The following is a 19,172-nucleotide window of genomic DNA, read 5'->3' as shown; positions in this document are numbered from 1 at the left end:
CCCTTCTTCCTCACTGTACCCTCAAGGGACATAAATGGTGCTGCTTGTACAGTCAATGGGGCTTTCTCATTCTTTCACGTAGCTGGTAGTCCACCTAGTGAACATGTAGCAGAGAGGTGAACAGATCCCAGTTCTTTGAGCCTGATGCCCTGTCCATTGGATGGTCTTGGCATCCAGGTATGCTTTTTGCTTTTTAATTGATTTTGCATCCTGGCAACATGCTCTCCCTGACCCTGTTACAATGACTACTCTCAGAAAGGGTAGAAGGTATGTGGGAATAAGCAAATGTCTGTAGGACACTTCATACCAGTTCTCTGACAGGATCCCAAATTTCAAATATTCCCAGCAGACTGATAAACTGTGGTTATAGCTCACTTGTGCCTTCCATTTCCAGAGCTAAGGGATGTGGGCCCATGGCACATACATACGTACCCAAAAGGAGTGGCGTGATAATTCAAGGGGTCTACAAACTCCTTTCCGGTAGGGATAGCCTAATCCAGCCCCCAGAATGGTCAAGAGGGAAATAGGGTCGCCTGCCTCTATTGTACCACCCCTGTCCGTTCTGTGCCCGCTTGTCACCTGTAAGGAGAGCGCGTTGCGCTGGGAGGGCTTTCCCACCAGCCCCTGCTCTTTGCGTTTCTTGAACTTCCGGAAATACTCCTGAATCAGGAAAGTGGCGTAGAACTTCCCGACGGTCACCTCGTCATCTGCAAAGGGGTGTTAAAAAACAAATCAAATAAGCAACTGATTTTAACAGCGTATGTGCTACTGTGGGCCTTGGGATTCGCAGCAGGAATGCTGGGCACCGCAGGGCGTGTCTGCTTTTCATGGCGCCAGGATATAGAGCTGAAGGAAGGGACTGCTCCACAACCGGAGCTTGCTGTAAGTAGTCAGGTGGAGAGGTGCATGTGGCATTTGGATAGATTGTCTCTGCTGGCAGAGAACCCCTATAGCTATGCACCTCTGGATGTATACGGTTTACGGGGAAGTACATCTGACCTTTGCAGTCTCTGGTATTGGTTAACCACAAAGGATCTCATTAAAGCAGCAGCCTCCCAGTCTGGGTCAAAGCATGCTGCTGTCTAGTGACAACCTGGGGTAATACACGCTCAGAGTCTGGGCTCACCAACAGCATCTGACTGATCATTCATCCTCGACCTGACCTGGTCCTTCTCTGCACTGAAATTCTGTCTGCTTGTGCCTCACATGGGTGTGAGCGAACAGGAACTATCACCTCTACCCTGAAATGCAGCCATTGTTGTATTCTCACTCAATAAAACTATCAGTCAGCCAAAATGTTCTTTTCCGGGTAACTCTCCTCCCTTCTCCAAACCCTCTGGAAATTCTGTGAAACATGGTCCACTGACTTCAGGGCAGGCTGAGCAAGGTTCAGCACCTGGCTGCATCTGCTGACTGACTGCCCAGTGCTGTTTTGTGCTATAGCCCATGGAACCACCTGGAATGTCAGTAAAGGCCTCACTAGATGCCCATGCACTAACTCCTATTTATGCACATTTTCTTCTTTCCCTGATTTCAGAGCAATAAGAATGGGATATTCATGATACTATAGGCAGAAAAGATTTCAGCCTGATGAAATACAGTTAACAGCTTGTAGAAGAAAGCCTGTCCCCCCATATTCCACCTGATGATCACAAGGTGCAGTAGGACATGACAGGTGGGAGAAAAAAACAGAGAGATTCAGAGACTGGGACAAGATCCTGCACTCACCACCCGCAGGAGGCACCACCTGGTCCAGCAGCTTCATGCTGGTGCGCTTCCAGATTTTCTTAATTATTGCTCTCAGCTCTTCGTTGGCTTGCTCCAGGTTACCTGCAGGGTGAAAATCATCAGAGACAGGAACTAAGCAGACCCTGCAGAGGAGCAATTTCATGTCTGGCATGGCAACCTCAGGAGGAAAATATCAGAGCTTTTTCAGTAGTGGAAAGTTTTGGGTCAGGAGATGCTCTGACCGTTGCTAAAGCCCCCTCACAGCAAGAGCTCTTCTTCCTAAACATGCATACTCATCTCTGGATAGGAAAGTGACAGTCACTGACTGATAGTGGTCAACAGCCAGAAACAACAGATCCATGGTGCTACCTCATCCCAAAAAGCAACAATTGCATCTAACACTTTTTTAATTGAGATCCAGTGAAGGTCGAATATAATGAGAATAGAGGTCAGTTAATGGGAAACTACAGCTTGGGGATCACAAATAACTGGTGGTAAAGATGCAGCTGGCAATCTAAAGACCTGTGGCTGCTTGCAGCACTTCTCAAGAACTACTTACTGCAATCCCTGCCTCCCACCAGATACCAAGCTCCGGCACATGGTACCAAGAGTCTGCCTTGGAGGGTGTGCACAGTGCTCTGACAAGGCACCAGAGGCAAGTGCAAGGCTTTTGCTGTTTGACTCAGAGGACTGTCCCAGGATATACATGTTTATTCTCTGAAGAACAGCATAGGCTATAACAAGCCTTGTATGACACCGTCTGAACTTAGACTTTACATGTTCCTCCAAGGGGCTCTGAGTTAAATGAGACATTAATTAAGCCACATTACTCCCGTGAGAGTGAGTGAAGCAGATTTGGTTTATATCCTTTCCTTCTAGATACCCGTTTCCTTCCAAATGAGTCACCTTCAATTTTATTTTATTAAAATGTACGTAATATAATTGAAGGTCTCTTCTCTCTCTAGGTGTATGAAACCAGTGTCTTTTCCTCCTAAAGGTGCGGTTCCTGCAGTTTTTCTTATTGCTTCCCAGCATTAAGGCTCCTCAGTGTGCTGCACGGGGCTCTGCATGGCAGTAGCTCTCTTAATAAAATGCAGTGAAGAGAGGGACACTGAGTAACTTGCTGAGGATGCAACAGAGGGACAGCATCAAAGGCAGAAATCTGAGTCAGGAGGGCTTATTCCAAACTCCTGCCCTAAACACTCAAAAGATCCTGCTAAGGCAAGAAAGAAAGAAGTTTGAGGCTTTAGATGGTTTCCCAGGAGTTCACTGGCAACGACTGCAAGAGTCTGAGGCTCAGACAAGAACACCAAGTCCTTTTTGGGTGTCTGTTTCGTTAGACCTGAGATATCTTACAGGGGTTGCAGATGGCTTTTCTTCAGGAGAGCCTCTTTAGCTACAGTCAAATTCTGTTTAGCACAATATTCAAAGCCTTAATATAGTTTTTTAATTTTATCACTGTTTTTTGTCTCAGCTGTGTATAATCCTGACACAGGAAGCTAGGGTTCTGCTGGTCTCTGCTTTCCCATAGCTGAGATGTAATGCAGCCATTACTGAGGCAGAGGCGTGAATCACAGACCTACACGCTCTTTTAAAGCATCTCATTAATACTTGAAACCAAGTTTTGACTCAGGACCAATATCTTTCATTACAGCAGGTGACAGAGTACAACAAAGATGACAAGCTGAGCTCAAAATCTTGTCTGTTTTCCTCAACTATACCCGCTGTCTATGCAAAGCTATTAACAGTCTCTTTACTTCTCATCTGTCTTTACAACACCACTGTTCCTACAATGTAATGTTAACTCATGCTAATGGAAGCGCAGGAGGAGTTTTAGTGAGATGAGACCCCTGAGTCCAAGCTCTTTTGCCTCCCTTGGACTGGAAGATCAGTGGTGGCAGCAGTCGAAAAGCAGCCCAGCTCTGCAGACAGTGTACAAAGGAGGAGGCTTCTTTGCCCTTCTTCCTTCCCCTGGCGGCTGTTTGAGCAGACATTGATCTAAAACTTTAAACCTTTAGACCATTGTGAAGAATGAGATCAATAATATGAGATGATACCATAGGAAGCACCAGCTTCCTAGGTAACAGGAAACACTGTGCTTTCCTAGAAGAAACTATTCCTCTGAACCTCTTTACATTGCTTTTTGTCCCATATGCTGCATATGAGTAATTTGGATAATTTTGCACAAGGTATCCTTATTGGTTTACTCCAGCTCAGCACACTTTGGTGTGCCTCTGTACCCTTGCAGTCAGCAAGCCTCTTACCTTCTGTCTTGATCCTCAGTGCTGTTCTGACCAAAGCAAAGAGAGTGGCATTGAACATGACAGTCCCATCACTGTTCAGGGGCATATTCATGGAGACAAGGCGCTGTGGAATAAAGAGAAGAAAGAGAACAGTCATACTGCCAACACATGAACTGAAGTATGCTCTTCCTTATGTCCTCATGACACTGTCCAGACCTGCCACCCCTCTTATGTGAGCATCCGTGGCCTGTGGATTTAGTTAGACAATGATAAAAGTACTTGTCATATCCACCAACTGTGTGCAGTTTTGGTTACCAAAATATAGGAAAGATATAAAACTATTACAGAGTGTCCAAAGGAGAGCAATGAGGATGGTGAAGGGTCTAGAGGGAAAGCTGTATGAGGAGCAGCTGAAGGCACTTGGTCTGTTCAGCCTGGAGGAGACTGAGAGGAGAGACCTCATTGCAGTCTACAGCTTCCTCACCAGGTGAAGCGGAGGGGCAGGCACTCACCTCTTCTCTGTGGTGACCAGTGACAGGACCCCAGGGAATGGCCTGAAGTTGTGTCAAGGGAGGCTTAGGTTGGATATTACAAAAAGGTTCTTCACCCAGAGGGTGGTTGGTCACTGGAACAGGCTCCCCAGGGAAGTGGTCACAGCACCAAGCCTGACAGAGTTCAGGAAGCATTTGGGCAATGCTCTCAGGCATGTGGTGAGGTTCTTGGAGTTGTCCTGTGCAGGGACTTTGATGATCCTTGTGGTTCCCTTCCAACTCAGGATATTCAAACATTCTATGATTCCACTGATGGCCCCAACCATGGTGTGTTTGCCCTGGGGTGTCTCTTTCATTACTACTCTGTTTTCTTCAATTTTGGCTATCACTTTCTCATCTTTGTTTTCCCTAGTGGTCAGTGGGCACTTGCTGACAATGCATGCACAGTGGTTTTTTTCAAAACTTTTGACTTCTTTTCCTATCAGGAGTGAACTGCTTTCTTCATATCTCACGAGGCACTTGCAAACTCACCTGCATTAAAGCTGTACCTGGTGCAAATGCATATACACAGAGAGACAGAATCTTTTATTTAGGTGACAGGCTTGAAGAAAGGGGATTAGCTGAACCCAAAAGCTGGTCTGCTTTATCCAACTATTCCCCCTCTCCCTTTTAAAACAAGGCTGTGTCTGCCTGCAGTAATTCTGTAAAGTCATATAGGACAGAGAGTGAGTGCTGAGTACTTTGCAACTGCAGGGTGAACTTCAGTAAGACTAACAACATGTATATGAATCAGATGTCACAGAGTCACCAGATCTTCTGTCCCGGGAGGTAAGAGATACCAGAGACTTGTCTTGAACTCTTATGGTTTCAGGGCCTGATTTTGTTTGAGCTCTGCCTTCTGCAACTTTCATGCAACAGGTCTGGTTCAGAACCAAATTAAAAGACAGAGTGTCATCCTCCCTTACTACCACTGCAATCGTAGCCTTTGGGGTTTGAACCAGGTTGAGGCAGCAAGGAATAGTTGGATGGCAGACTGAAAGGGATCAGCAGTAGGCCACAGGAGTCACATATTTCTGTGTACAGGCTCCTGGGTTTGTATTTTTCTCTGAGATTTATATAAAAAGACAACTACAAGTTTCACACATTTCTGGGACTTGCAAGGAGATGAACAAAGAACTTAAGTGAAGGAAGCACAGAGGTTATAAACACGTAATTGCTCACTAGAGAGAGTCCTTTTTTGTAGCCAAAGTCTCATAACCAAAGAAATGAGTGAGAGATTTTCACAGAAAATCCATATTTTAAATTATAAACATTAAAATTATAAAAATATAAATTATAAAAATTAAATTATAAAAATTATAAAATACTTTGTGTATTTAATGCCATGCTCACTTTGCTGTTTATTATTTGCCAGTTATTTAAGCAGGAATGAATGAGAGAAAACATTAGGTTTATGGTGCACTGCTTAGTCCAAAGAAAACCTCAGAGATATTTTTTACTTTCCCTGTTATTTCTAGGTGTCCTAATCTGTCTCAGGATGTGTGTTTAATAGTACAAGCAGGTGTGTGGCTCTTGGTACTTGAGAGCTGTAGTTAGCATGGGCGCGCTCTCCTCTCCAGAGAGGGCTGGTAGTGCACTGATGCCCCTGACTAGTGGACAACAACAATGCCTGCCAGTGACCCTCCAGCCCTCGACTGGGTGGCTGCAGCCCAGAAGAGCTGGTGAGTGGTGCAGAACAGCTGTTCAGACATGTGCTGTTGCCAGCTCTGCCTGGCAGGCAGTGAGCTGGAAGGTGTCTGGTCAGTGTGACAGGGTCAGCTGGAAAATGCCACCGCAGGCTCGTTAGTGTAGAGCAACGCAGTCTAGTGGAAGGTGTCCCTGCCCACAGCATGTGGGTTGGAATTAGATGATCTTTCAGGTGCCTTTCAACCCAAACCATTCTGTGAGTGTGCGATTGAATCTATAATTTAGCTGCTGTGAACCACGGCCTTCCGCGAGCCGCAGGGTGCCTTACTTTGCAAGCCACCCGGTGAGGGCAGAGCTTCCCAAAGCCCAGGGGGGGCTGAATCCGCCGGAGCAGCGTCACCACATCCAGGTGTTTGATCCGTCCCCTAAAGAAGAAGGCACAGTGAGGGTTGCATCCTGACCACGGGGTGAGCTGCTGATCCACCTGCAGAGTGCAGATGCAGCTGGAAGTGTCACTGAGGTCTCTCCAGCTGCCAGGCTCTCCCTGTAGCCCAGGCAGAGCTTAGAGCATTATTCCAGGCCTCTCGCATTTGTTGCATTCCTCAGGATTTGCCCAGCACTCATATAACTTCTGCTATTACAGAAAACTCATCTGTCAGTCGTACACAAGTCAATACTTGCAAGAATTGACCTCAGTGTTTGAATGTTGCAGTTTCTTAGTGCATGAACTGACAATTTGGGGTTGTCCCCCCCACCACTGACCTGCTCAAAATAAATATCTCCTTATTTACTTCCTTAGGTCTAAAGGAGGCACAGTGGTGCAAAGAGCCTTTTTTCTTCCTTATGCTTTACCCACTTTGACCCACATAAATAGCCCCAAGCCTTCTGATACTTGTTTATGCTTTGGGCTGTCTCTAGAGCCAGCACAAAACAAAGTGCTGAACTTCCTTCACAGTAGCAGTTGGGTTTCTCTTAAGTTCTGTAAATGGCATCTCAAAAGAAGAATTCTCTCATGGAGGGAGGAAAGCTACCAGAGCCAGAGGTGGGGCATGGGACATGGATGGGGAAGAGCAATAAAAGAGCTTCCCATTTATAGACAGGGAAGAACAGGACGTCATCTGAACCGAGTGGCTATCTCTTATATGGCTTCAGCCACTGCAGTCTTGCCTCCAAACAAGCACAAATAGTAGCATCTGTTTAGTTAACAAATGGTGTATTTATTAGAATTCTGGGCTTATTCCCCATCCATATTAAAAGTCCCCCCGGGAAGTTAACATAGATGGGAAGAAGTGTTCAAATTCACGTATCACTTTCATAATGTGACACAACCTCACATATGGCAGAACCTGAGCCCAAATTAAACTTGACACTATGCCTCCTAAAGAGATCTGCTTTTAGTTTACACCAAAATCTCTTTCCACAGTTTTTGCATTATGAAGGGGGGTTTGCAATTACAATTGTCAACTGTGCTGTAATGCCACAGGGATCTAAATACACTTTAAGCCTAAGCATGTGTCAAACAGAGCATATAATACTGAATGTCAGTTAAGCCCTCATGTGAGTTGTTCTAGTGTAACTTTAAATCCCTGCAAGGCTGGTGATGTGAGTAACCCTGCAGACAATGTAATGCAGTCATGTGAATACGCAGGTTGTGATGGGCCTGTACGACATATGACAAAATGGAGATCTGAGCACAGCAGCTCTACTGTGAGCAGAAAGTCAAGCAGAAGAGTCAATATCCCCAAACACATGCAACAATAAACCATCCCTCTAATCTCCTTTTCTCAGTCTCCTGTTGCCCCTCCCTAAGCAGTCTGTATCTCCCCTCCAACTGAAAGTGAAGCAATGTCCTGCCAAGTAACAGTGCAGCCTAAATGCTGAGATTTTTGCGAGTATCCTTGCACTTCAGGTTTACAGATTAACCAGCAGTACCTTGTGGAGATATCTATTTTAGGAGTTTTGCAAAAAAAGAAAAAAAAAAAGTGTTCCTGCAGGAGGAACATGGCACTTACTGCAATGGGTTTAGAGAACAGAAAATAATGGGCCTGCTCTCCCGAGGAGCTCTGATATCCAGGCTGGGTTACTTACTTAGCTTCAGGGTCATACTCTGCCCAGATCCTTTTAAACTCATCCAGGTGGTGTGGTCCTAAAATGGACCAGTCCCGTGTCAGGTAATCAAAGTTATCCATTATAACAGCTACAAAAAGATTGATGATCTGCAAACAAGGACAGAGATGACGTGATGGAAGAGGCAAGTAACAGCAGATTTTACTGAGTTCTCCATTTAAGGTCTTGATTTGGACTTATAAAACTAGGAAGCTATGGGGGGTAGGTTCTCTGTTCCCCCATGCCAGCCCCCTAGTTTAAATGGGAAGAGCCCAGAGGTGGAATATTCTCAGCTCGTTACACTTTTCCCTTCCCTACTAAATGGATGAGGCACAAGTTTGCCGAATGCTTAGACGTGCTGTGGTGGCTTTTTATTAACCTGGGTCTTTGCCTGGCATAATGGGGTGGGAGAACCTCGGATTTATCTTTGATAGGCAGTGGGGCTGAGATTAAAGTCCCTTCTTCTGGCCCAAGACCAAAACTTTCCAAATTTGCTGCAGTTCACTGGGAGAGTTTTGGGCACTGGTGCCAGCTGCAGAGCATGTGCTGTCGCTCTGAGCAATGCCGCATAGCCAACACGGAGCAGATGTAAGTGGGATATGTGTATTCTCACAGTCATTGCTGCTGGCAGGGGAGGAAAAACCTGCTCAGCATCCAGAAGGAAGGTAGGAGGGAAGGTGGGAAGTGTGGCTGAGGCGTTGCTAGCCTCAGCACAGCCCACAACACACTAATTTGGTTCTCTCATTGAGGGGGAGGGGGGGAAGAGCGCTCCTTTGCTGTGCAAAAAGGATTGGGATGGGAGCAGAGCATCCCCCAGAGCTGGTGGGAGGCAGGAAGGGGTGTTGTCACTGCAAGGGTGCTGCTGGGAAAGACCCCATGGGGAGATTTCCTCTATTTGAGATCATTCTTCTCCTGCGCAGTGCTGATATCTGGGGAAGCAGAGGCTCAGCCTGTCACAGGGAAGGTTTTGGTTGCTGGGGTGGACTCACCAGGAAGGCACAGAGCATGTAGAAGCTGATGAAATAGAAGACGGCGAAGCTGCTGCCACAAGAGTGATCGGCTTCGGTGGAGTTGGCCGGCTCTGACTCCGGGTCGCACTTCTTGTCTGGGAGACATGCCAGCATGATTTCCTGCCAGGCCTCACCGGTGGCACACCTGGGCATGGCAAAGGGAAAGGGAAGACATCAGTGACCTTTGATGTGAGAGGGACTGGCAAATTAGCAACCTGTTCCTGCTCCCATGAACATTAATGGGAATTTTACCACTGAGGTTAATTAACAGCAAGTTAGGCTGATGGCTGGGCTTTGACACTCTGGCATACCCTACTCCTCTGTTTGGTTTTGTTGCCATCATCAGCCCTCATTCCTGACTGGCTTTGGCTCAATGTGGGTACGGGTCTCTCATGTTCCAACCAGACAGTCACTGAGATGTGGGTGACACATCTCAATATGGATTGCATCTCATATGGATTGCACACATGAAGTCCTTCAAAATGAAGAGAGTGTGCTGAATTTGTACCAACTTCCCACCCCTTCAGCACTCCTCCCTCCCCATCCACAGTCCAGCTGGCCTCAGCTGGAGTAGGATGATGTGCTAAGTTGAGCTGGGCATGGCCATGCCTAAGCATGAGCCCATCATGTCCCTTTCCCTGCTAGGAGTCACACTAGCTAGATTTGAATGAAAGGAGTTTTAGAGGCATATCAACATTTGAGAGCACTGAAAACTGGCTACCTTCCTTCCGAGTAGGAGCACCTGCCTTCCTCCCCAGCACTAAGTGTTGGCCAGTGTCAGCTGGTGGGGTACAAGGCTTGAGACTGGCCATTCTATCTGACATAACTCCCAGGCTCCCCCGCTAAAGGACAACATGTTTCTATGCACCTCGTGAGCATGACATGGTAGAAGGAGATAAGCTGTGCCCGAGAGCAGAGGAATCGTGCTCCCAGACTGACACAATCCAGAGCTGTCATACACCCACCTGAAAAGCAGCAGCACTGCCTGGGGGAAGGTCTGGAAGTTGTTGTTGCGGTTGATTTCTGTGGTATCGTTCAGTGCAATTTTACCAAACACCTGGCAGAAAGCAGAGGTCTTTTCAGATTAGCCCTGCAAAATCCCCACATCTCGTCACCTGTAGCTCTCAGCCTCACCCTGATTCTGATATTTAATGTAATCTGCTCTTCTATTAAAAGAACGTTTCCATGTGCCTTTCATATTTGTTGTTGCTTCCCTGACTTGTACTTTATTACCAGAAAAGCAGTAATTATGTAACAAGAGGCATCTTATGTTAAGACATCCTTCCTTACTCATACACTGTGAATACATGATATAAGGCCTTATTTTAACAGGCATTCATATGGGGAGTCCCAGTTGAAAGAAATCAATAACACAGAAGAAAGGCTGCTTCCTTCATTTCTTGTCTGTCTTCGCCGTGAGGAAACGACAGCAAAAGACCAGCAGCTGCAAAGCCATCTCTGTGGGGTGCCTTGGATCTTTCCAAAACAATGTAAAGTACGTTGACTTGGATCTGGAGATTGTTCGAATGCCTGCCCTTCTGATAGTCATGCTTGTCACCAGCAGGTGTTTCAGGGGACCTCCCAGAATGCAGCAGCACGAAGGCCATGACTAGATTTGCCGAGACAAGGACGGCTTACAGCTTCCCCCTGTGCCCAACCAACTTTTGCCGCACCAACTCGTTCATCCAGTCATGGCATGAAGGCTGCAACCATCAGCAAACCTATTTAGTGGCCTGTCCTCAGATGTGAAGTCCCCAGTGCAGCAGAGTTTTCTGGTTTCTTTGAAAAAAATCTTAGACAGCTTTGGTACTTTCGGGCAGTGGGACTGAGAGCTTAACAAACCTCGCCTGGCAGAAAGGTCTCTGCACGGCATAGTCAGGACTATTTATTCCCCATCGATAACAATGTGGCAGAGATGTCAAGGACCGAGAGCTGTAATCTCACAGCCAAAACAAGCAGCAGGAACAGAGCAGCTCTGGGAGAACGTGGAGCTTCTTTTCAAGGAAATGTCACCGATAATTAGCACCCCAAGAGAAACAATGATGTGGAGAGAAGTGCGGGGACAAGGGCGGAGAGGCTGTGCCAGACGGGAGGGAGGGTCTGCACATGGCAGGCTCCCACAGGGGTTCCTCATGGATGAGTGGGCCTTCTCCAGCCCTAACTGCCCCCAGCTGCACTGACAGGGAGCAGGAGGACAGTTTAATGCTTCAAGACAGTTTGAGCTGAGGCAACCCGTATTTTTCATTTCAGGCAAACACAGGCAAGAGAGCTTCCCATGCTGGAAATCTGATCTTCCTTTCAAACCGGCTGCTTCCCTCTCACATGAGGTACTGGTGGCAGCTGCTATGAGTGCTTTGCATCAGGTACTGAGGAGGAGCTATAGGTAGTGGTTCCTCTCTTATGGCTTCCAGTCTGTGTCTCTTGGGGCATCATATGAGTGGCTTCATCCATCAGCATCAACTTGGATTTTTTCCACTTGAGCACATTAGGTAGTGAGGCTTGAATGTTGTTATGCTCCAAGTCATGGCAGCAGCTGAGATAAAGTGGTAGGTCTCCTTTATATGAGAAATTCTGATATTTTCATCAGAGCTGGTACATCTAGTCTTTCATGGTAGCTGCTTAATGGAGTGAGGAATGGTTTTCTTTTCTATATGTTCCTATGTGTGAGGGAACTCTACATGTCAGCAGGTTCAAGAGAGCAGCACATAAAATGTCTGAGATGCCACTTGGACAAAAAGTGATGATAACAAATCTGTGGACTCTAAGCAAAGAGAGAAAATGAGAAAAATTGCTTTTCTCATTGGAAGACAGGAGGGCAGGAAGGGATCTAATAATCTAGATAAGTGTGAAAGACAGATACATGATCTTCAGGCTGCTGAGATGATTTAAACAGAGGCTTGAATGCAAGCCAAGGCTTAAATAGATAACTTAGAACTAGCTGACAGAAAAAGGAATAGAATTACAGAATAAAGTATCTAGCCCTGGTAGTGCCCTGATCATTGTAGACTCCGTCTGCGTGGGTGCTTGGAAGCCACTTTTAGTGCTTTGTATGGCAACGTAACACTAACTTAATACTCTGAAGTGATTTTCTGTATAGCACAGGTAATTCTGCAAGATCTTGGCCATTTGAGCTAGCTAGGTATTAAAGGCAAAAGTGGCAAGTTTACAGTATGAGCATAGTAGACTAAATTACAGCTGTAATTACCGGGGCCATTGAGATAACCTGTGATAATTCAAGAAAAAATTTTATTTTTCAAAGTGGTGCAGAGTAGATGAAGTCTCTGAAAACATGTGATTATAATAACAGGAAACAAATTCAAAAAAGGTCACAGAGGTCAGATGAATTTCATTACAAATTCTGTTGGCATTGTGAAACCAAAAAGCCTGTCATGTTTGAAGACCTCTGGAAGCAATTATGCCATGCCTTTCTATACTGTGGTCTCTGGTCCCAGATGGCTGACTCATCTGAGAACTCTGATTAACACTGAAGTGGAAAATGAAATTTAGCTTGAAAAGTAGCATAACAGATGAGGCTGGGACTTTCACAGACTGTACCCATATCACATGCTTTCTTCAGTGGTCTGTATGCAACATCATTCCTTGCACAGGTGAATGCTCAGGATGATTCCAATAGGATGTTGTATTGATGCAGCTTCCTGAAGAACTGGCACAAACTCAGTGTTGGTACATTGGGTCTGATCCCATATTTACCTTCAAGGGTGTAGATCAAAAGCTGCTCTTTACAACACAATGGAATTTACGCCAGTGTGAAAGTGATGGGAGAGAAAAATTGGTTGTTTTATCAGTGCAGCATGGCCATAAATCCACTGAAAAAACTATTCTGAACCAACAAGCAAGGCAGTAAATCTCCTTTGTGGATATTCCTTCGAGAGTGTGGAGGGCAGGCACGGTCCTTTTACTATTTGCGTATTGTGTTTTGCCATTAAATGTGTCAGTATTTTTGTTTGGTTCGGTTTTTTTTCTGGAGTGTTCTGTGCTCCCATTGGAAGAGCACAGGCACACGATGTTTTCTAACCAAGACTAGCTGCCATTTCACCCCACTGGGTGAAAACATTCTTGCAAGCCCCTACAACCACACATTGATCTAGTTACTCTATAAGTCAGTGCCCAAGGTCTAACAGGAAAAGACAGACACAGTTGAGCTCTTTCAAGCATCTTACCTGCATCCCAATCACAGCGTAGATGAAGAACAACATCACTATTAATAGAGCCACGTAGGGGAGAGCCTAGAAGTAAAAGAAAGAAAGAAAGAAAGAGAGCACTGTGTCCACCAAGCCCGGCACGCTGGAGCCTGCCTCATGCTCCTGGCTTTGGGAAACCAGGCGGAGGCTGGCCCCTAACGTGGAGTCTGTAATTTGGGCAGGTGGCCACTAGATGCCTCTACAGGCCCACATTTGTTTGCCCTCCCCGCCACCACCCAGCTCAGACAGGCTCCGCTCTGCTCCCACTCGCGGTGATGGAGCTGCGCTGCCCGCGCGTCAGCCCTGCCCTTGGCGGAGCGAGGAGAGCGAGGGCAAAACCAGTGTCTACAGCTGCTTACCAGGAGGAGAAAGCTCTCATAACCAGCATTATTCTGGCACTAAAAGCAATGTGAATTTTTTTCCTAGATCCAGTCTGGTGAAATAAAAAACGCAACAGCTGCTGAAATCCAAATTGTAGCTGTTGCTACAATGGCTGGTACCATCCTAAGTACCTAAGGCAGCATCAACATCTTCCCTGTTCCGAGCTAGGTGTCCCTGATGGTTTCTGCAATGCACTAAGTGTTTGTGATCAGCTGCTGAAGAGGAAATGCAGAGCCCTGATATGCAGAGCTGCCGCCTAAGAAAGAGACCAGTGCAATCAGCAAAGTGTTGAGTGCTACCGGTTTCCTCCCCCACTAACAGGAATCAAGGGCACAGCTCGGGACCTCACAAGCTCAGGCTTTTGAGGAGGAATTTTCTACTCAGTTGCTTTTGAAATACATGGTGCTCAGATCAGGGATTCCCAGACTTTCCTTCAGAGGCAATGGGTGAACATGTTCATCCTGAAAATGTGAGCACAGTCCCTGATCTGGACTTTGAACACTCAATTTCACGGAATATAACAAGACTTCAACATTACCAGAGGTTTGGAGCACCTCTCCTACAGAGACAGGCTGAGAGAGTTGCGTTTGTTCAGCCTGGAGAGGAGAAGGTTCCTTAGAGAACCTTCCAGTACCTCAAGGGGGCCTACATAAAGCATTAGAGGGACTTTTTTCAAGGGCATGCAGTGACAGGACAAGGGACGATGGCTTCAAACTGAAAGAGGGTAGGTTTAGATTAAATATTAGGAAGAAATTCTTTACTGTGAGGGTGGTGAGACATGAACAGGTTGCCCAGAGAAGTTGTGGATGCCTATTTTGTGATTCTGTGATCAAGGTCCGGTTGGATGGGGCTTTGAGCAACCTGGTCTAGTGGAAGGTGCCCCTGTCCATGGCAAGGGCGTTGGAACTAGATGATCTTTAAGGTCCCTTCCAACCCAAAGACTTCTATGATCCTAAATTCAACACAGCTAAATCCCATAGGAAGAATCTAGGAAAAATTTTCCCAGGCCATCATGGAGATTTGATGGCAAATTCCTCTGTGTTTTATGGGGTCATACAAATCTGTATGGTTACCCCACAATGTCACTGGAGAGACACCAGCTCAGAACTGGGCTCTTAACCTTTTGTGATGATCTAGTTGGGACTTGATACACTCAAAACCTAAGAGCTCCTGGGATAGTATCCAGACAGGGTCTGAGGTGTATAACCATAACAGTTCTTCTGTCTTTTAAATGGAGATGGGAAAGTATCTTCTGTCCTGGCCATCTGGCCCTCCGTTTCTTTTTCATGTTCTTCTGCTCAGCCCACTCCTTTCCACTAATGCACCTTTCCACTTATCTCTGTCCCTTGTTCCCCACGGCTCCTTCAGCTCCCCACCTCCTATATTCTACTCTTCGGGCTCTGTCCTACTCTGTCTCTGTCTCTGTCCTTCCCTGGCTTTACCACTTTGTCCTTGTGATTCCCATGGCCTTGCCGTGCCCTCAGCACCCTTCTCACTTCCTCCTCCTCCCACTCACCAGCCTGAGCTCTGTTGCTGTCTCTGCAGACGGAAAGCCCGCTGAGCATTTTCCCATCACACACTCCTCTGACCAGTGCCCCAGCTTGTACGTCAGCACTTTGTGCCATGCCCAGGGCACGTGGTAGTTACGATGGGATCTAACTCCAGCACAAGTTCGTTGCTTATTAGTCTGCCCTGTGTGAGCAGAGACGCTTCCTGGAAGCATATGGGGACACAGATAGGAGCTTGTGCCAAAGTCTGCAGGGATCCCACATTCTGACAGTGGGAGTGGCTGAATTAAGAGCAGCACAGAGGCTATTCTTAGCTACCAAAGGAGCCTCCCAGTAGTTGCAAGAGGAGGAGCTTGGAGCAGAGAATACCATGTTATAAATGGCTAAAGGCTTTCAAGCGAAAAGGCACTTGCTTGCAATGATTTTTTTTTCTTTTCTGTTTTCTTTTTTCCCTCTCCTGCCGTGGAAGATCCCTCCCTTCATACTTTCTCCCACCACTCTACAACCCTGCCCAAAAGTGACTCTTAAATCAAAGAGGTCTGAAGGTCACTGGAGGGAAGTACCAGGCAGTCCCTTTCCCATCCATCTCATCCTCTTCAGCCAAGAGCCATGGCAAGCTGAGCTCAGGGTAAGATTGAGCTACTGCTAAAGAGGCTGGAGGGCCACAGGGGCAAGGGGAGTAGAAGCAGGAACTGGAAAGTGTGACTCTGTCCCCTGCATCAAGGATAGCTGAGCTGTGCCAAGGGAATTTCATTCCTATGCACGCAGACAAAACAGTTCCCACTGGAGCTGCTCAAATAACAACCTGGAAGTTAGCAACCATGTAAGCAATGGAAAAAGTCACTTGTGGTACGGATGTGTCAGAAAACTGCTGTGCAATATTAGATGCTCTGGCAGTCAAGGAGTGTGCAAAATGAGAGTCCTTTGCATAAGCCTGGTGGTCTGGCTACCCAGACCACAGAGAGCTGCACTGGAAAAAGTCCAGGCTGATCCCCAGTGTACACACGTGCTAATTCTGCTGACAGAAGTTGCAATGATCCACAGCACTGCAGGCTTTGGTCCCAGCTTGTGTTGCCACTGCTGAGGTTTAGGTTTTAAAAGTGTGGATCTGCTCCTTTTCCATTAGAGCCAATACAAAAGCTATCGATCATTTAAAGCCTCCGTGTGAAGGATGTGCAGTTGCTGTTTCAAGACTTGCGTGTTGCACAAGTTACTCTTTCATGCTTTTGTTCACTGGTGTGTTCTGCATCTTTTCTCACTATTTGTATTCCTGTGCTGTCATTCCCTGACACTTCCTTTGGACATGCCCCAGCTAACTTCCAGGTTGTGCTGGTCCAATAAAACCAGGTCAAGTACTTTTAAAATGCAAGAATATGCTATACTTCATCTCTATCATTTTACTATATGTGGCTAGTTTTTTTTTCTAGCAAATAGCTGTGGTGTTTCTTTTCCCCCAGAGGCGATGATTCTTATCCAGTCTGGTCTTCTTCACCTTCCCCTATCTACTCTGGTACTTTATCTACCACTGAAATGCAACCTGTCTCCAGGGGCAAAAGCAGCAGCAATTTAATAAGTTGGCATTGCATGGTGTCAAAAAGGTGAATTCTTCCCAGGTGAAAGTATGGAGGCCACACACCTCTAATACTCACTGGAAATCCTCAAAACAAGGCTTAAAGGAAATTTAATTGAGACCCAGGCCTTCCCCGTAGCTGTGTATTTCAGTTAAAGCAACACATAAAATACAGCTCAAATAGGAAAAAAAAAAAGGAGATTGAAGGGTTACAGACAGGCAGTAATTGAGTTGAACTGATCTATCAAGGCTGTTCAGGAAGGTCTCAAGCAACTACTCAGGCTTTAAAGATGAAACTTGTACACAGGCAGCCACTCCTGTGAGTCACATTTGCTTGACTCTCACTTGTGCCACATGTCCCTGCTGCGCCCAGCTCTGCCTTTGAGCTCAGGCACTTGGGGGAAACCCCTCCATGAGAGGCCACCAAGGGAAAATAAAAAGGAGTTAGGTCTTACTGAGAGTTAAGGGGAGGAATACCTGGAAGGATTTGATGAAGGTCCAAAGCAGAGTCCGGATGCCCTCCCCTCGGCTCAGGAGCTTCACGAGACGCATCACGCGGAAGAGTCGGAAGAAGGTGATTGAGATGCGAGAGTTTTCCTCTGCGTTCTGGAAGCCATTGGCACAGAGGCAGGAGTTACAACAGCACGAGAGGAACGGGGGCCCTGGGCCACAGAGGACGCTACGTCGAGAGTTCACTGCACTGTTCCTTGTCCTGGTACTGCTCCCTGGGCTTCCAGTGTCCCGGCACCCCAGGGATGGGCCGAAGTGGTCAAGTTGGCCCTGTCTCCCATGGTGGTGAAGCTACTCTACAGAGGCTCTCAAGGCCGTGAGACTCTCCCTTCAGGTTGCTTTGGGATTAGGGATATGTTATGCTGTAAACCTTTCCACTGCATCTCCTCCTTACGTTGGAAAGATGCAAATCCCCTTTGACATTGCACTGGAGGAGAAGGACACTTTTTCTTTTGACCTGTCTCAGGTGTTTTACCCCAGTGAGCGCCTCAGCCAGCAGTTCTGGTGAATCTGGTATCGGGCACCAGCCACGTGCTGCTTGTTCTGCTGGGAAACAGTGGCGGGTCTGGGGTGCAAAACCCCACAGGGGCACGGTGTGTGCTGGTCCCTGCCCAGCTGCTGAAGTCACTGGCACCACTGTCAGCCTGGCTGTCCCTGCGCTGCCCTGGCCATGCTTCTGGGGGCTGGGCCGGGATCGCTCGCTCCCGCTGCTCTGTACTCGGGCCTTCTGCATTTCTCATGACCCCTTTGTATTTCCCACAGTCTGTGCACTGACTTTTGCTTTTTTAAAAACATTTTATTTTGGCTTCACCGCTACTGTTCAAGCGTGCAGTATTTTAAAATAGTCTTTCTTCTGGTCTGTTTTTTTTTCTCACAGGATCTGCTTTGTCCCTAAGCGTTTTCCCCTGGGGCTGTAACCATCTCTGACGTCCCTCAGCCTTCACATGTGTGAAGGCAACATCCATCTGAGGGCTGCCATGGCAGCAGGCTCACCTGGCCTTGGCAGAGGACCCATCATCTAGCTCAAGGGCACAGCAAATGCCATGTCTCCCAGTTTCTTAACCCTCTAAAATACTGTGCGAAGCCTGTGGAGATGGTGGCTTCCGGTAGCAGCACTGTGGGAATGTGACCTCCTGTCACAGGGGGAGATAACACTGTCACCCTGCCACTTGACCTGATGTGGAGCAAAGTGCATGGAAACCCCCGTCTCTGTCCCCACCCAGGCTGCAAAGACTGCAGTTTGAGTTTAAACGCTACCAAAAGAGCAACATTTAGGAGGAAGAAACAGTGCAGATCACCCCTGCTGTTAACTACTCACCACTGTGTAAACCAAGAGAGAACAGACCCTTTGGATTTCCTGTCACTGGGCAGTGAAAACAGCAGCTGCTTGCCTGTCTGCTTCTGATAAAACCCAAGTCACAGGAACAGCTCAGATGGATGTTTCTGGGATTGTCCAGATGCAGATGTGTACCTGTGCGCTGTGTGTGCTCCTGTTTCCAACCAGGATGAGCAGATTGGTGCTCAGCTCTGTCCATGTCCCAGCTCCTGCGGAGCAGCCACAGGGCGCGCAGGGGCCGGAGCCGCATGCTGGGTGTGTGAACCCTGCTCGCACAGAGAGCTCAGCACCATGTACAACAACAGTTCAGGACTGCACCCCAGCTGCAGTTTGTCTGTCTATCACCAGTGGATAGTTTGGGTAGCTTCCTCCAGTCTGTAGCAAAGGCCGAAGCTCACTGC

General features: G+C 47.1%; 1 protein-coding gene across 15 annotated transcripts in view; it reads right to left on the bottom strand.

Annotated features, from left to right (window-relative positions):
* Positions 1-19,172, bottom strand: part of CACNA1C (calcium voltage-gated channel subunit alpha1 C) — a 433,748-nt gene that overhangs the window by 17,785 nt on the left and 396,791 nt on the right. For all 15 annotated transcript variants that reach the window (XM_027680722.1, XM_027680736.1, XM_027680724.1 and 12 more), the window contains 9 exons: positions 17,403-17,531; positions 13,446-13,511; positions 10,230-10,321; positions 9,244-9,409; positions 8,237-8,364; positions 6,477-6,573; positions 3,993-4,095; positions 1,729-1,830; positions 580-707 (listed from right to left, as the gene is read on the bottom strand). In XM_027680722.1, coding sequence (XP_027536523.1) covers positions 580-707; positions 1,729-1,830; positions 3,993-4,095; positions 6,477-6,573; positions 8,237-8,364; positions 9,244-9,409; positions 10,230-10,321; positions 13,446-13,511; positions 17,403-17,531 — 1,011 coding nt within the window. The remainder of the gene's footprint in view (positions 1-579; positions 708-1,728; positions 1,831-3,992; positions 4,096-6,476; positions 6,574-8,236; positions 8,365-9,243; positions 9,410-10,229; positions 10,322-13,445; positions 13,512-17,402; positions 17,532-19,172) is intronic.

The sequence above is a fragment of the Neopelma chrysocephalum genome, unplaced genomic scaffold (genome assembly GCF_003984885.1).
Source record: "Neopelma chrysocephalum unplaced genomic scaffold, ASM398488v2 Primary Assembly neopelma1_59, whole genome shotgun sequence".
Taxonomy (NCBI): domain Eukaryota; kingdom Metazoa; phylum Chordata; class Aves; order Passeriformes; family Pipridae; genus Neopelma; species Neopelma chrysocephalum.
This window is presented reverse-complemented; position numbering and strand designations above follow the sequence as displayed.